At 31.8% G+C, this 17,401-nt stretch overlaps 1 protein-coding gene across 2 annotated transcripts; it reads right to left on the minus strand.

Annotated features, from left to right (window-relative positions):
- Positions 1-1,216: 1,216 nt before the first annotated feature.
- LOC139525527 (C-signal-like) lies at positions 1,217-9,981 on the minus strand. 2 transcript variants are annotated; one of them, XM_071320923.1, is made up of 5 exons: positions 9,772-9,981; positions 7,735-7,786; positions 3,769-3,959; positions 2,757-2,906; positions 1,217-1,665 (listed from the first exon to the last, which is right to left on the minus strand). In XM_071320923.1, exons 1-5 carry the CDS (start codon positions 9,979-9,981, stop codon positions 1,441-1,443), a joined length of 828 nt encoding a protein of 275 aa, XP_071177024.1. In that variant the 3' UTR covers positions 1,217-1,440. The 2 variants fall into 2 exon arrangements, with proteins under 2 accessions (XP_071177024.1, XP_071177025.1); XM_071320924.1 differs by lacking the exon at positions 3,769-3,959 and adding an exon at positions 5,109-5,296 and having other exon boundaries at positions 9,772-9,977.
- Positions 9,982-17,401: the final 7,420 nt, after the last annotated feature.

Genomic DNA, 17,401 nt, shown 5'->3' on the forward strand with positions numbered 1-17,401 from the left:
GTATAATATTATTCCGTCATTGTAAATTTGTGTATTCTTGTCTTTCGCGTAATGTACTTTGTCTATATGCCTTTTTGTTTTTCTTTGTTGATATATTTGTTTGTTTCATGGTGATTAAGATTATAAAACAATGTTGTCTGCTATGCACCTATTTTTGACATTTTTACCTATTGTGTCAAGGTTTTTAATCACACATTGTCCATATAATGGAATTGCAGTGAGAAAATTGACTAGCTATATAACAAGATTTAATCCACCATTTTATACATAAGCTGTGTTTGGGGTTATGATTTTGCCATCCAATTAGAGACTATCCGCCTTGAGTTTTCTTCGGAGTTCGGTATTTTTGTATTTTTGGCAGAAATGTTTATGATGTTCAAATCTTCCTACTAACGATTCACATCAAAAACTCTCTCAGACGGTATACTATAGAAGTTATTGCCATTTAATGTCGAATTTTGCCATTCTCCTATCATGTTTGCCTCTTGTATTGGAAATTATAGCTCATACAAACTTGAAATAGCAAAAATAATCATTAAGACGAGATCAACAAATATGTCAAATGACCAAAATCGTCAGTCGACTCCTTATTGGAGTTATTGCTCTCTAATGAAGAATTATTCATATTTATATAGGCAATTTCATCTATTATCATCATACTTTGATTGATAAATAGACACTTAGCATCAACAAGACAAGATCAGAAATAAATTGAACATGACAAAAAATCGTCAAGTGTCCTCTTAAAGCAGTTAATTTGTTTTGAGATTTAGCCACCAACATAAAGAGAGAATACAGATAGAAATAAATATGAACAAAAAAGAGATGAATCGGACAAAAACAAATGTACATTCTAGTCTACAATGTTCTATCTTTTATTTCTCTGTTTGTCTTTTCATTTGTAGCCAAGGCGTTGTCAGTTTATTTTCGATTTATGAGTTTGACTGTTCCTCTGGTATCTTTCGACCTTCTTTTAGAGAGAGTCCAAACATTGTTGAACATGCTGATAGACCTAGATGAGCGATACAAGATCTTTAAAATAACATTGTTTTGCTGTGAATTTCAAGTTCATTAGTGAGACATTCAATAGAAACAATTAATAAGGGTAGCTTTTGTAAATAAACACTAGGGTTTTTCTATCCCCAACGTTTGCCACATTAAATGAAAAGCCTGGTATATTTGATGAGTTATTATAAAAAAAAAGGTAACAATCAAATAATTGTAATTAAACATGTTCTATTATCATTATCATCATCATTAAAACAAACTTGCAACCTTTAAATTACCCTGAGATTATAACATTTTGAATTAATATGACTAGATAACACAATTTCACAATTGTTTTTTTGGATTGTTGATATCAAATTTAAGCTATATTCTTCTGTTTGATATTATATAGTAGAAAGCTCTGGATTATTTTAAATTGTTTATACATAAAGATCACCATGGTAAAGATTTCCCATTGTAATCTACAAATATGTCGGATGTTTCTCCATTCATTTTCGACATAACATCTAATATTCCTGCAATTGATTTATCTTTAGTTACGGCTGCATTGGGTCCACCCATGTCTGTCTGTACCCAACCAGGATGTATGCAGAAACATAGAATTCCTTCTGATTTAAGATCCAAATTCATATTTTTGGTCAACATATTGAGAGCTGCCTACAAGAAATTATAAAAACATTTCTAAAAAATATGAAAACAAATATATCAACAGTTTATCGCATAGTATAGTCATAAATCGATTTAGCGAAAACAAGAAAACAAATCCGGGTAACAAACTAAAACAAAAGGATGACACATCCTCTATAAGAGGACAACAGAACAACAGAAACACTAAACTGCAACAACAACAAAAACACCAACACACATTAGAAACGGACTATTTGTAATCTGGAATCTGCAACTTTCGTTCTTTTTTGGCCTTATAACTTTTGTGAATCGAACTTCACTGATGATCTTTTTTTAAGACGAAATGCGTGTCTGGCATATAAATTATAAGCTTGGTATCTCTGGTAAGTTTTTTGTTTGTTAGATGTATGGTATGGATAAAATCCGCCACTTTGCCATGAATAGACATTTTTATCGTCATCCTTGGCACAAACTTTACTGTAAGCATTATTTATCAAAAACAAACAATTTCACAGCAAAGATTTTCTGTTCATACAACATTTCTTAGATTGTTACCTTCCTAATTATATATATAACCTTATCACAGGATTTGATCTCATATGAGCAACATGACAGGTGCTACATATGAAACATATTCTGCATATACTTCCGAACCACATTAAATCGCTAATAGTTTTGATGCGCATCGAGTTGCTAAGTCTTTAGTTTTCTATGTTTTCTTTAGTGTACTGTTGTTTGTCTTTTCTTTGTTTTATGTTTGTCGTTTGAATTGTTCTAGATAAAATGAATGTTAGACCTTAGGAATAGATTAAATAAGCTTGTAATTTGACAATCCATAACGGAAATTTAAGTCTACAAAGCTCTACAAATTTCGTACTTTTGTTCGCCATTTAAATTTGTGATTAGAGCTTCACTGATGATTTTTTCGATTTGCGTACAATATTGACAATAGATATGAAAAGATGTGGTATGAATGTCAATGAGACAACTCTCTCTGAATTTATGAAAGTAAACCACAAAAAGCCTTGTATCTTGTTTTTTTTTTTTGTTCGATATATGGTATGGATAAAAAGAGCCACTTTGTCATGAATAGACATTTCATTGTCATAATTAGAACTAACCTTAGAAGTCCGGTATGGATAAAGTCCAGCATTTTGATTTTCAGCAATAGATGCCAGTATACTTGACATATTGACAATAGCTGCCCTATTACAGTTCAAACTGGTATCCGTTGAGGATATCGCTGCCTGTTTTATGTATGGTAATAATGCCTACAACAAAATATAAAATATAACAATTGTTGGCTATTTTTTTATCCGTTTTATGTTCTTACGAATCCTATGTGTTGGTCCATCATACGTTATAAAAACTTTCGGTCTGGACTGGCTTGTAATTAATTTCTTAAACGCGCGTCTATTTTGCGTTAGGAAATAAGCAGTGTTTGCATTGCTCATATAAATGTTATCCAAAGAAGCAATAATGTTTATTCAAACACGAAAAGATAATAAAAATTAACAAACAGAATCCTAAAATATTTGAAATATGTATGATCGTTTCATTGGCAATTAATGTGTTATGAAAAGTAATCATCAAAACTAAAATTGATGTTTAATAGATAGATGCAGAAAGGTTAAGAAAATCATTTTTTATTTGTTATTGAAGAAATAATTACATGTAATATTATTGTACATTTGAATCTCCTTCATCGCAAATAATTTGGAAAGTAGGTTATATGATTCTTACGCTTCTGGAGAGGCCGAGATCATCCCCGATTTTTGATGGGATTCGTGCTACTAAGGCTTTCTCTTCTACTTTGTAGTCTTAAAGAAATGTAATTTGTTTGTTTTTCATTTTGTTTTGCCATGGTGTTGTCTTTTTAATTTCGACTTTTATATTTGGAGATCTGTTTGGTATCTTAATACATCTTCTTTTTAATGACAATTCACATAATTGCTACCCATTTGAATAAGAACATATTGATATGACAGTGGGATCATCGCATATTATATGAAATTCTATACGTTGACAAGTTAGTATTTTGTAATTCGTAATAACTAAAATATAGATTATACATACAGTGAGTCTAGTGATTATGGTAGCGACATGGTTTTAAAATAATATAACAAAATTCACCTGTGACAAAAGGATAGGACCAAATATATTAACGTCAAATTGTTCTATAAGAGATTGCTTTTCCAAATTCCCTAAATACTGTTTCTTGTTGGCAATGCCTGCATTGTTAATCAGCAAGTTAAGTCCCTCTTTGACTAGATATCCACTTAATCTAGTTGTGCATTCTCCAATGTCAGCTGGCTTCGTTACATCTATTATGAGCAGATACAACAATTAGATACCACAATTAGTTTATAATAAACAAAGAATTACCACCAAACCCATCCAACTGTTATATGTGTGTGGGTAAGTTGTCAGTGATGTTCAGATTGTTTCAAGAGCTTTTTTACCCCTCCCCCCCCCCCCCCCCATTTGCAATCTAAATTACATTAGTTTTGGTACAAGTTTAACAATTGGTGAAGCTCATTTACAAAAAAGCAACATGTTGAAAATACCTGTATTATACTTAGTATTTTACCTTTGTTATTTGAAGTGGAAGTGACAGGAATTAAATAAATGGCCAACAGGTTCAATTAAATGTGATTGATAAATCCTTGAAGTCAAAATGGCACGAGAAAGGAAGAACTGCCTATAGATGAGAAATACATTCATTTACGTCTTTCAAAATTACACCTCTGCTGACAGGTTTATATAATAACACAAAAATAGAATAAAAACAATCGAAATATGAAAACATTTAAAAATGAGTGATACTAGTAGCTTTGACAGCATAAAAGGTATATGAATCCAAATTTTTATAGATCACGTAATTTCATCTCCGCATTTTTAATGATTTTGAATTATTTGGTAGTATATGATAATATTAGTTGCATAAAAAATTTACCTCACTTGTGACGTCATTTGTGATAAAAACAATGGAGCATAGACATCTTTAATGTTATCATGTATACGACTTGAAATTAATTATGCACTAGTAGTTAGTAATATAAGAAACAAGATTACATTAGTTTTCAAATCTATTTGTTTAGTGCAGCATCGACTTTACATAAGTGTATGTCATGGTAAGGTGTGTCTACTATGAATTCTTAAGACTGGTATCTATGGTGACTTTATTTTCGACTTCTTTTTTTTCTTATTGGCATTTTTTTTTTCTTAATTTTATGTAAGAGTTTAGTTAAATAATCACAATTTAAGATATAAACCTGACAGATTGTTTGAAAGCTTATATTAAATGAAAGATATTTGACTCACATTGAACCAAGGTTTCACAATAAGGTAAATAAAATTCACGTATCAGTTTAATATAAAGTTCTTTTAACAGTCTGAACAGTTGGCAACTTTCTAGAAAGATGGTTAACATTGTATGGGTCCGGTTGCAAGATTTGTTGGTCTCTCATTACCTGAACCGTTAGCAATGGGCCAATGACATTAGTTGTGTATGATTCCATCATGCTCTCATTGTCAGCTTCCACTAAACCATGTCTTATATTAATACCAGCGTTGTTTATAAGTAGGTTTAGCCCCTCTCCTTCAATGAATGATTCTACCAATTTCGGGAAATTCTCAAATGAGGTATGTTGTGCTACATCTGTGAAATGGCAGAAAAAATCACTCAAAATTGAACAACAGTAGAGTTATAAGATATGATTCCTGATTTATTTTATGAATTTCGAACAGCGGTATACTACTGTTGCCTTTATTTAAGCTAAGTTTTTCATCGACCTTGCAAAGTTAATCAGATAACACTATATGATATTAATGCGGTCATAATGACAGGGAACTTTGGCACTTTAAAACGCAATTGCTTCCTTTTAGCAGCTTTTCGCTTCATTGTAGTTTCTCAGTTATTACGTTGCTAAGTCGCTCATTTATGACAAAATATTAAAAGTTCCTAGGTTTTGGATCGACGGTTTCATCTATTCAAATCATAACAGTAATCAACTATTTGCATAGGCTACATATATGTACATCATGATTTTTAAATAAAAATTACATTTTCAGATTTCGTGTAGATCTCAGAAACGTTAACTGTGAAACACATTTGATATTTATATCTTTATCACTTCAAATACTTTTTTATACTGCAAACTGTGCAAGGTTTAAAATTAAAATATACTCTAATTCTACAATTCAACAGAAAATGATAACTGTTTCTCGTGAAAGATATTCAACTTTAAGCCTAAAGAAAAATGTTTTAAAATTTACTGCAAAATGTATGCAAATTTGTGACATTGTTGAAGAGATTCTTTATAAAATCTACCGGAGTATTCATGTTTCCGGTAGGAACAACCTTCTTAAAGCATAAAAGGAAGAAAGAAACCCTGTTCCAAAGATCGGGGATTTTTTGTTTGTTTTTTTTAATTTTAGATATTCAAAACATAATGAACGAGACAATACAAATAGGTATAATGATATTTTATGACAGAACAGGAATGCTGACTTATGAACTGATGGAACCTTTATGAACGAAAAGGCCATCAGTATTTATATCGACCCATTATTTGTAAAAAGTCATCAAAGATACCAGGCTTAAAGTTTAAGTACGCCAGAGGCGCATTTTGCCTTCACAAGACTTTTGAGAGGTGGCCCTATCAAAATATTTGGAAACCAAAACTAATTACGAAGATGAAGTGCTTTGAATCCAAATATTTAAGAAATAATTGATGCAAGCTATACTTTATTGTAGTTTTAACATGGGTAGGCATTAAATTCGTGATTTGTTTTGCCCGAGTGATAGTGAGGGCTAAAATAACACGAATATAATGCCTACCCATGTTAAAACTACAATAAAGTATAGCTTGCATCAATTATTTCGATTCTGATTAGGACAATTAAGGTAATTTCTATGTCCGATGTGTATAAGTGAAGAACGTTTTGTAGGCTCTTCCATGAACCTCCCTTTTTTGTTTGTTAACATGCAAACGAATGGCAACGTAATTTTTTTTAAAGGGGGCGTTTTGAACAGCCAGCATGAATGGTGGTCGTATCTAGGTCAAATACGTCATTTTCGAATTGCAGCACATTATAGTCATGATAAATGAATAAGATTCAACATGTGCATCATTTAAGAGTTTAAAAGTGTTTTAAGTTAATGAAATATATTAAATGCAGGCCAATTTGACAAAATTCATTAGTATGCAGTAGTCAATATACGCTTCTGCAAAAAAACATTATTGTATTTATTCACAAAGCATAAGAAGCACGTCATATTAGAATCCTGCAAAACGTTTTGCCAAATTAACATCAGTAGTGAACCTATTAGTTTGAATGAAGACATAATTCAGAATATAATTTTTCGCTTTCTTTTAATTCTCTTATATGATTTTTTAATGTATTGTGCTGTATTTAGAATGTAGTTAGATTATTTTCAAAGGATATTAATATCCCTCGTGTATAAGGGTCATTACAAAACCTGTTTGCATGTTGTGTCGACTTTCATTATGTGTGTGTATGTTTGTCTGTGGTGAATGTTCTTGCGTGTGTTAGTGCTGTATTTCTGTCACGTAGTGTTGTCATTTTAGCGAAAATGTTCTGACATTGTCATGAAGCAGGCGGTTTGGCTAGCCATTTAACCAGGTCCAACCCACCATTTTTTCTTAAAATGTCCTTTATTAATTCAGGAATATGGCAGTTGTTATCAAGTAGTTCGTTTCTAGGTATGTTGGAATTTGTTTTGTTGCACTTAAATGTTCCTGTTGTTCCTTTGTTTTCCACTTATAGTTGACGTGTTTCTCTCAGTCTAAGTATGTAATAAAATTGAGAATGGAAATGGGGAATGTGTCAAAGAGACAACAACCCGACCAAATAAAAATCAACAGCAGAAGGTCGCCAACAGGTCTTCAATGAAGCGAGAAATTCCCGCACCCGGAGGCGTCCTTCAGCTGGCCCCTAAACAAATATATACTAGTCCAGTGATAATGAACGCCATACTAACATAACCCTAGTTTGTTTTCTCTCGATCGATTTATGACTTTTTAACACCGGTATACTACTGTTGCCTTTATTTAATGATGTATCACAACTCACCTAGCTTCATGACTTTTACATTGCTGTGTTTGGCAGCGATATCATTTAGATCCTAAAACAATCAATGATGTGACTATAATGAGAACATCGAGAAAAAAAACTAGCATGGAAATTTGAATTACATTAGTTCCTCATATTCAACTTTAACACTAACATGTAACAGGAAATCTGTTTAAATGTCTAGATTATTTCACGAACAGATTTTAACTGACGGAAGTTACTATGGGAACAGGAACTAATGACCCTTTCAGATCAAATAAGTTCACCTGGCCGGGATTTGTGTTTATCCGTCTTTAGTTTTTTTGTAATGAGTTTTAACAGTTATCTCCTTTGTCCTATTTGGTCATTATTTTGTCTGTTTTTCTCCCGTAATTTTAAGGTTTCTGGTTGCCTTCTTTGACATACTATTCAAAATATAGTTCTCTAATTTCGCTATACTCATACGAACACGTGAGTTAATATTGATCATTATAATATCCGTCTTTATTTACATATATATTGAATAATGAGTGGATAGCAAATATATAACAATCAGTTAAATATAACAAATATTAATAATAAAAGAAGATGCGTTATATACTAGAATCAGAAAGCAACAATCAATTATCTGCCATCAACACCAAATGCTTCAAAGAAAAACAAGTATTATGATATAACACACATGATGAAGAGTTGACGAGGATTCAGACGTGGGACATGCATATGAATATGTTACGATGTTAAACAGCAGGTTTGACTAACCAATGGAATAACAAAACGAACAATAGAAAGGCATACAAAATAAGCACTTTATGTACCTGCTTCATGGAAGGCATTATAAAATTAAAGAACTTTTGTGAGAACATTCACATACCCCGCCCATCCCCGCCAATCCCCCAACATCCACACTCATCAAACAAAATCTCACGATGCATAAGTGTCAAAGACTCATTTCTCCTACAAAAGTCAATTAATAACAATTTCTTGTGGATATGCACATTTACATATTATCATGTCCTTATCATCTACAAAGATTCATGGAATACTGCGGTGTGCTTTCAGAGGAGTTGCAGTGACGAGAACAGGACTTACGGGCTGTAGTTTATTGAGGCCAATAAGTTCAAGTAGGCATAATTCCTAGAAAAAAAACGACTCACAGACTGACTGACTGACGGACGGACACGTGGACAGACAGATAACCGGGTCAAAAAAATTCAACCCGACGTAATAAATTGCGTGGGGTGTAATGACAGTTTAATAGACATTATTATCACGAGTTGGTTGCTCGTTATGGAATATCTGTTTCATAGACGACAGATATGTTCCAATTGCCGTGACCACAAGGCCGTCCTCTTTTCCTCGAATGTGATCTACTGAGTAAGAATTGTCACCGAAATTGTACATACGAGCGCAACACGACGGGTGCCGCATGGGGAGCAGAATCTGCTTAACCTACTGGAGCACTGACCTGAGATCACGCACACCCTGTTTTGGTGGGGATTGTGTTTATCAATCGTTTTCTTTTGTATACTGGATCTTCTCGTACTTTTTTCGTTTTTAGTCAGCCAGCCTTGTCATCTCGCCTTATGAGTTTTATATCCCTTTGGTATCCTATCTAACCTTAAACAAACACAGACTAAATAAAAATAAAATACAAAGAAACCACAAAGCATAAAAAAGAACTATGTACACATTTTCAGCACCTTTATAGTAAAGCATTGTTGATGTCATCTTGGCAATATTTTTTTATAAACATGTAAACAAGGTCTACTAAAAAAGCCACAAAAATCACGACATGACGCTAACATCGTAAACTGTTCATAATGTCACTGATAGGTCTTTTGTAGACAAAACGCCGTTTCGCGTACAAAATTTTAATCCTGATATCTATGATATTTTAAGAAATAAGATGATGTGGTATAAGTGTCAATGAGACAGTTTTCCATCAAACTAAAAATATGTAAAAAGTAAACAATTATAGTTATTGGCAGTTTTCGGCAAGTGCTCAATTATTCCATCTTTTCCATTATGCCACTAATAAATATACTGTATACTGACCTTTGCATTTTCTGGACTTCTGCATGTTGCAAGTAACGTCTTAGGTGGTGACGGTAATCTCAAAAACTGCTTAACAAGTTCTAGTCCTAAACCTCTATTGGCACCTGTGATAAGAACATTTTTCGGCTGAAGTCCCATCTTGTGTATGTTGATAAAGTATCGTACCCAGGTGTGAGAATGGTGCGTTCGCACAAGCACCTTAAGATACATTTTGTTATCCATAAATATATATAATGGAAAATTAAGATATCAGAAGGTCTGAGAAGCTGATCTAAATTGATTTGACCATTAGTTGCATTGTCGTATGACCCGGTTTTTGGAGCAGTTGTCCCTCCTCCTTCCTCCACAATTATTAAAAATGAAAGACGACACTGGTATTCTACCACAGAAAACAGAAAAGGTAATTTTCAGAAATTTGACCCTCCCTATACTTTTCATTCAACTTCAAGAGTTCAAGAGTTTTTACTTTTTTTCACTTCTTCTAGGTAATCAAAGTTAACCATAACCATTTAGGAAAGAAAAATATATAAATTATACAGTTTTGAGGATTAGTTACGAAAATCTAATTAGATATACATAAGAAGTTGTGGTATGAGTGCCAATGACACAACTCTCCATTCAAGTCACATTTTTTTTTTTTTAAAGTAAACCATTATAGGTCACAGTACGTTGTTCAACACGGAGCCTTGGAAAAAAATGCAACGGGTTTAAACGTTTAAATAGGTGACAACCTTCATCCTTACCTGAAACAATAGCGTAGCATCACAACATAGAAAGACACACTATAAAATATCAATTGAAATGGCTTAATGCAATAAAAAAACATGTTAACTCAAATAAGTCAATATATACTTAACGAATACAAAATCAATAAAAATAAGCGGTGAGAATGACAACCATAACCTTGAACGAAATGCCGCCATATAGAATAATGTACACAGGTAAATGAAAATAATTATGGTGTAAGGTATACATACATGTATAATGGAGAACGAAAATATTTTTTACAAAATAAATCATAGTACCAGAACAGAAGTGAACATATTTTGTCATACTAAACACTTATCAAAGCTGGGTATATATCAAATATACTAAGGCGAGATATAACACTATAAGTAAACATTAAATAAAAAAGCATTACAAATTGTATCGACTGGTCAAATTAACACGAAAGAACGATTTGAGAGTACTCGCAGTTACTGAAAGCTAGTTCAAATCCAAAAACAATAAAACAAAAAATGAAAAACAAATGCATCAGAGACTATGATCAACTAAAACACGATCCAGCGATTTAGTAGTTAAAAAAACGTGATTTGTGCAATGCCAAAATTAAAGTATCAGGGGGCAGTAGGATAGTTAGGAGTTAAACTCTATATAGAAAATGAACGTAAATGTGTATTTATACATCCCGTTAGGAAAGATATGTTTTAATTTGCTTATGACAAAATCGATATTTTTGCCAATGTAAACTATATTCAAAGATCTAATTACAACACTGGTAAGATAAACTAATAAGTGTGTTGAAAGGTTCGAGGAGTTAACACGGATCACATAGTGATGTCCGCGCTTTTAGTAAAATTCATTAGGTGAAATACCGCTTTTATTATGTTTTCTACAGGTACAGACAAATTTGCTTATCAAATCTTTGTATCTATGAAATAATTTAGTAACAGATTTTAAGTAATTTATGGTAATGAAATCACTGACTTAATAATTTACGGTACCAGTGATCATGCATTGATTACGTTCGTTTAAATCTATATGACATCACTACACACACGGGCATAACGAATGAGTTATGATATATAAACACCGTATGATGGGGCCAAAGGAACATCGCCGTCTAAAAAAGGAAAATGAACGATAGTAAATTTTATTATGCAGTTTCCCTTAAGAAATTGAAATGTCTACATCTAGGAATAAACAACTACTGCTGTTAATGTTGGATTTAGTTAGAGTAAGTTCCTCTTGGTTAATTTCGGTAGTATATTTAGAGAACTCTGGATTATTTAACGGAAAAAATCATCAAGATAACGGTAGAGGTTGTTGAATGTATCAACCAAATGTAACAATGACTTGTCGTCTTTACTGTGTTTGGTCATAAGCTGAGATTTAGAGCAATACAGGAATAAATCTGCTATTAAAGGGGCGCAGTTAGTGTCCATAGGAATACCTTCTACTTGTCAATACACTTTATCGTCGAAACGTACATATAAGGTGTCCAATTTATCCATTTTTTATTGTCGCGCAGGCACAATTATGTCGCAACAGCAAAACATATAGCGATCCTATATTGCGCTGTCTGCGGTTGTGTCGGCGTCAACAACATTGATGTTCAGTCTGTGGTTATATTTTATAAACATCAATAACTTTGTAAAACCTTCGCAGAAACTTGTTTAATGATTAAGAGATGTCAAAAGCAAACTTTTTATTTTTTTATTTTCTGTATTTTCCTGATAGATGGACTTTGTTAACGTTTGAATATAGTCTGGGTTATATATTTGTTTTACATGAAACAAATGTAAACCTTCATGGATTGTAATGAAACTTAAACAGAAGCTTATCCACAAGGTCAAGAAATGGGATCTTAAGAAAAAGTGTTTTTTTTTTTAAATTTCTGTATTTTACTGATAAGAATTACGCTGAAATGCATCAGCAATCGCAGACGTGGTAGTAGACTGAGAAGTGTAAACTAACTTAAGGTTGGCCAAAAAGTTAGGGCAACAACATTGCTCCTAGGCCAAAGTGAACATCATTGTCATGTTTCTATTGATATGTAGCATTCTAAGTTTCATAGGCGAATAAAATATTTGCTAGTGTTCTTCATATTGAGTATCGGGGCCGAGTGGTCTAAGTAGTTACTACTGTAATCACTAGCCAGTCAACACTGAGGTTGTGAGTTCGAATCCTGCTCGTGTGGGTGCACTTGACTCCAATCTTAATTGACTAGGATTGTCAGTTTTCCTATCGAAGTTCGGTGGTTTTCTCCGAGCACTCCGGCTTCCTCCACCAATAAAAACTAAATAGCCTAAATGCGGTGCTTAAATGTGGCGTTAAAAAATCAATCAATCATATTGAGTATCATAAGTTTTTTTTAAAGCTTACTAGATTAGATAACGATAAATGTCATATTTTATTGTGCTTGTAGTCCAAGATTACTCTGACGTCTGACGACCCTTTCGAGTTAGGGCTTGATTGGTCCCTTGGTATAGCTTTTACAGCAGTTGGTGCATATTTAGAATTCTATTTCTATGATAAAAGCAAAATAATTAGATCTGACATAAATGCTATTTTTCAGGCAATTGTCTAGTTTATATTGAAGGTAATCTTGGTTTATTTAAAAGTTACATGACATATAATGCATATATATTCATATTTATCTCACCTCCAGTACATTTCTATGAATATGATCGGTTAAAAGCGACTGCGTGAAGACCCTTTAAATTGCATATGGGGTTAAATAGTTGTCGTTATGACAAGCCGTTTTGCTATTTATTCTAGTATCAATATATCTCATAAACTTTATAAGATATCTTATATAGTTTATGAAATATCTCATATAGTTTATAAGATATCTTATATAGTTTATAAGATATCTTATATAGTTTATAAGATATCTTATATAGTTTATCAGATATCTTATATAGTTTATCAGATATCTTATATAGTTTATCAGATATCTTATATAGTTTATCAGATATCTTATATAGATATAGGAAGATGTGGTGTGAGTGCCAATGAGACAACTCTCCATACAAATAACAATTTAAAAAGTAAACCATTATAGGTTAAAGTACGGCCTTCAACACGGAGCCTTGGCTCACACCGAACAACAAGCTATAAAGGGCCCCAAAATTACTAGTGTAAAACCATTCAAACGGGAAAACCAACGGTCTAATCTATATAAACAAAACGAGAAACGAGAAACACGTATATATTACATAAACAAACGACAACTATTGTACATCAGATTCCTGACTTCAGACAGGTGCAAACATTTGCAGCGGGATTAAACGTTTTAATGGATCCAAACCTTCTCCCTTTTTCTGAAACAATAGCATAACATCACAACAAAGAAAAACATACGATAAAATATCAATTGGCAGACTTAACTCAATCAAAAAACCTATGATTAAACAATGAACGAATAAATTTGATATCTTATATAGTTAATAAGATATCTCATAAATTATCTTATAAACTATATAAGATATCTCATAAACTATATAAGATATCTTATAAACTATATAAGATATCTCATAAACTATATAAGATATCTTATAAACTATATAAGATATCTTATAAACTATATAAGATATCTTATAAACTATATAAGATATCTTATAAACTATATAAGATATTTTATATACTATATAAGATATTTTATAAACTATATGAGATATCTCATAAACTATATAAGATATCTTATATACTTTATAAGATATCTCATCTTTATAAGATATCTCATATATTTTATAAGATATCTTATATAAAAAATGTTTATAAGATATCTCATATTCTTTGTAAGATATCTCATATTCTTTGTAAGATATCTCATATTCTTTGTAAGATATCTTATAAATTTTAGAAGATATCTTATACACTATATGAGATATCTTATATAATATTTTAGATATCTTATATAAAATATCTCATATGATATATAAGATATCTTATAAAAATGAAACTGTATAAGATATCTTATATATTATATGAGATATCTTGAAATTCGAATATATAGTAAAACAGCTTGCCATTAGTCGTGGTTTATTGTAATACACGGTTAGTGGTGGTGTTGCGTCTTATTATAGAAGCAATACGGCGTTTAGGAAACATCTAACAGATGAAGAAATTGATGATGGACGATTGAAATAAATACAGCAAAACACATTAAAAGCTAACAAGTGGTTATTGTTGGCATTTGTTTTATATAGACCAATGGAAGTAGGTTATTTATTTTGAGAACTAGAAATCGTATTAGGTCACTAGCACACTGTAACAAATTTATCTCACCGACTATCTGAGCATGTGGCATTTAGAGCAGTAGCCTATCTAGATATTCTAGTAAAGAATTAAAAAAAATGACCATTTTCGGCAGTCGTTATTGTAAGTAAAACAAATGTCTTTAATTCTGATTATATTCAACGAAATGACATGAAGTTCTAATGAAGACATTTTGTATTTTCAAATTTACCCATGTATAGTCAATACTAGTTATATTCGAAAGCAGATATGTGTACATAATGTATGCATATGGGTTATTTCAAGGTTACTATCAAAACGCACCTTTATAGGTAAAAATTGATATTTACATAATTTAATAAAAGCGTTTAAAAACTACATTTGCTTTAGACAAACTTACTTCAGGAAAAATGAACGTGGTCGTTTATAATTTGCATGTTTGAATGTTCAGGTTTATAGAACATAATAGGGTGTGCATGAATTATTAGCTGGAATATAACGAAACTGGAACCGACGTAAGAAAGATAACTCTATTACTTTATAAAACTTTTTGCTCTTCAACTTTGTATTTGTTTGGCTTTTTTTACTATTTGGATCTGAGCGTCACTGATGAATCTTATGTAGACGAAACGCGCGTCTGGCGTATAAAATTATAATCCTGGTACTTTTGATAACTATTTGACATACCTGGTGATGTGTGGATTATGGTTAATGACGATACCTCTCTTAACCTCTTTATTATTTGAATCGATATATAAAAGATACTGATAATTAAAAACAAAAATCTGTTTCAATTGTAAAATCCAATCTTCGGTGGCTTCTTTAAACCGAATTTGGTAACTCTGAACATTTTAAAGAAGAATGGTATTGTATGTGGCATATCGTCGTTAGTTTTATCATAGATTCCGTTATCTCGGATGATGAATTTGATGAATATGTCATGTACGTTATCTCTCAAAAGTATATAATAGTATTCTGTTCTTAAGACTTTTCTTTTTCTATTATTTGGCTGATCTTATTTATAAAGTACATTATCAGTACAATAAGCAGATGTGATACTACGGTATATGACTGCCAATGAGACAACAGTCCAATTGTAGCCATGGCGTTGTCAGTTGTTTCAGATTTATGAGTTTGACTGTTACTTTGGTATCTTTCGTCCTTCTTTTGTGTTCATATCACATCGTTTGTAGCATCTGTGGTTCACAAAACGGACTTCAACAATGAGGAGACTCCAAATGTATATAGATATAAGACCCCGAAATGACCACATGGGATATAAATCAAACAATGGGGACGGTCTGATAAATGACAGTTTATGAACGAAAAATAAATATAAAAGACAGCAATCAACCACAATCACTGTATTACAGCGTACTGACTTAGGACAGCCACTTATAGAATATACAGCAAAACTATAAAACAAACTTTAAAAATCAGTTCAGTGGAGCTGAATTAACCCTTACATAAAGACAATAAACATAAAGTACCTATTCAACTGAGTACTCGTAGTAAGTGAAGGCTAATTCGATGACAACAACAAATAATAGATAAATCAAGTTTACTAGACTTAAATATAAACCAGTACACTTCAAACAGATGTATGTTAAAGGGGGTGCATTACAGTTTCGATCCCACTTACGAAAATTTGCATACAAGCTATTTTTCACTTAGTTAATTTAAATATGTAATGTAAAATATACATCCATGTCCTACATTTTGAGTTAAATGGGATTGAAATTTTATACATTTACATAAATGTCGGTTTCTTGGACCGTGATTTCTACCTTTTAGGCAGGTGAGACATATTTAACTTTTCTGTATCAAAAGATAAACAAAGTGTGGATCCTTGTAAAACGACTTGGAATATCTTCTTTACTAAAGCATGCGCTTAATATGTGGAATAATTCTTTGAAAATAATTTATTTTTATTAAAAATTTCATGACTTTTGATTATTTAAAAAAAAAAATGGAACAGATACTGAATCTTCATACAGAATAAAGAGTAAACTTATTGAATATAAAGACTGAGAAAGATGTAGTATGCTGATTGCATGTCATTGAGAAAAATCTATATAATAGACGAAATGACGTAGAAGTGAGCAACACTTGGTCACCGCAAGGCCTTCAACAATAAGAAAAACCCTTACCATACACAAGAATTGCGGACAGCTCAGCTGGATGGCCTTATCAACTATCCCACAGAGAGCAGTTATCATTGAATTTTTTTTAACGTTATTGTCTACGGGGAATTATGACCACTAGTTAAATAAACGAATACTATGCCTATACTATAGATATCATATAAAATTAACAAATTATAAAGATTGCACCATTTTTCTAGCTTTAAAATGGTGTAATAAAATTCACTTTATCTTGAAATTTACTGGTGTCCTCATCGTGTTGAACGTTGGGTCATCTTCTGGTTGAATATATAGCAAATACGAGGTATACATGTCTACTAAAAAAATCATATTTAATTCATTTTTTATTGTAAATTAAATTAATACGTTATACAATATTGGCAAAACGTTTTCCTATCAAATGGTATAAAAAATATCATTTTAAAATAATGTTTACTGGTGTCCCTATGCTTTTAAAAGTGGAACTTCATATTTTTTTGTTATACAACGTATATTCAGACAACTAGGATTGACCGTATTCAAAG

This window comes from Mytilus edulis, chromosome 5 (genome assembly GCF_963676685.1).
Source record: "Mytilus edulis chromosome 5, xbMytEdul2.2, whole genome shotgun sequence".
Taxonomy (NCBI): domain Eukaryota; kingdom Metazoa; phylum Mollusca; class Bivalvia; order Mytilida; family Mytilidae; genus Mytilus; species Mytilus edulis.

Bases quoted from the DNA above. Each gene is read 5' to 3' on its own strand.
- LOC139525527 (XM_071320923.1), bottom strand. From the start codon at position 9,981: ATGTATCTTAAGGTGCTTGTGCGAACGCACCATTCTCACACCTGGGTA. The intron at 7,787-9,771 runs GTCAGTATACAG...TGATTGTTTTAG, and splicing joins GAAGTCCAGAAAATGCAAAG to GATCTAAATGATATCGCTGC. The intron at 3,960-7,734 runs GTGAGTTGTGAT...TGCTCATAATAG, and splicing joins TGTAAAAGTCATGAAGCTAG to ATGTAACGAAGCCAGCTGAC.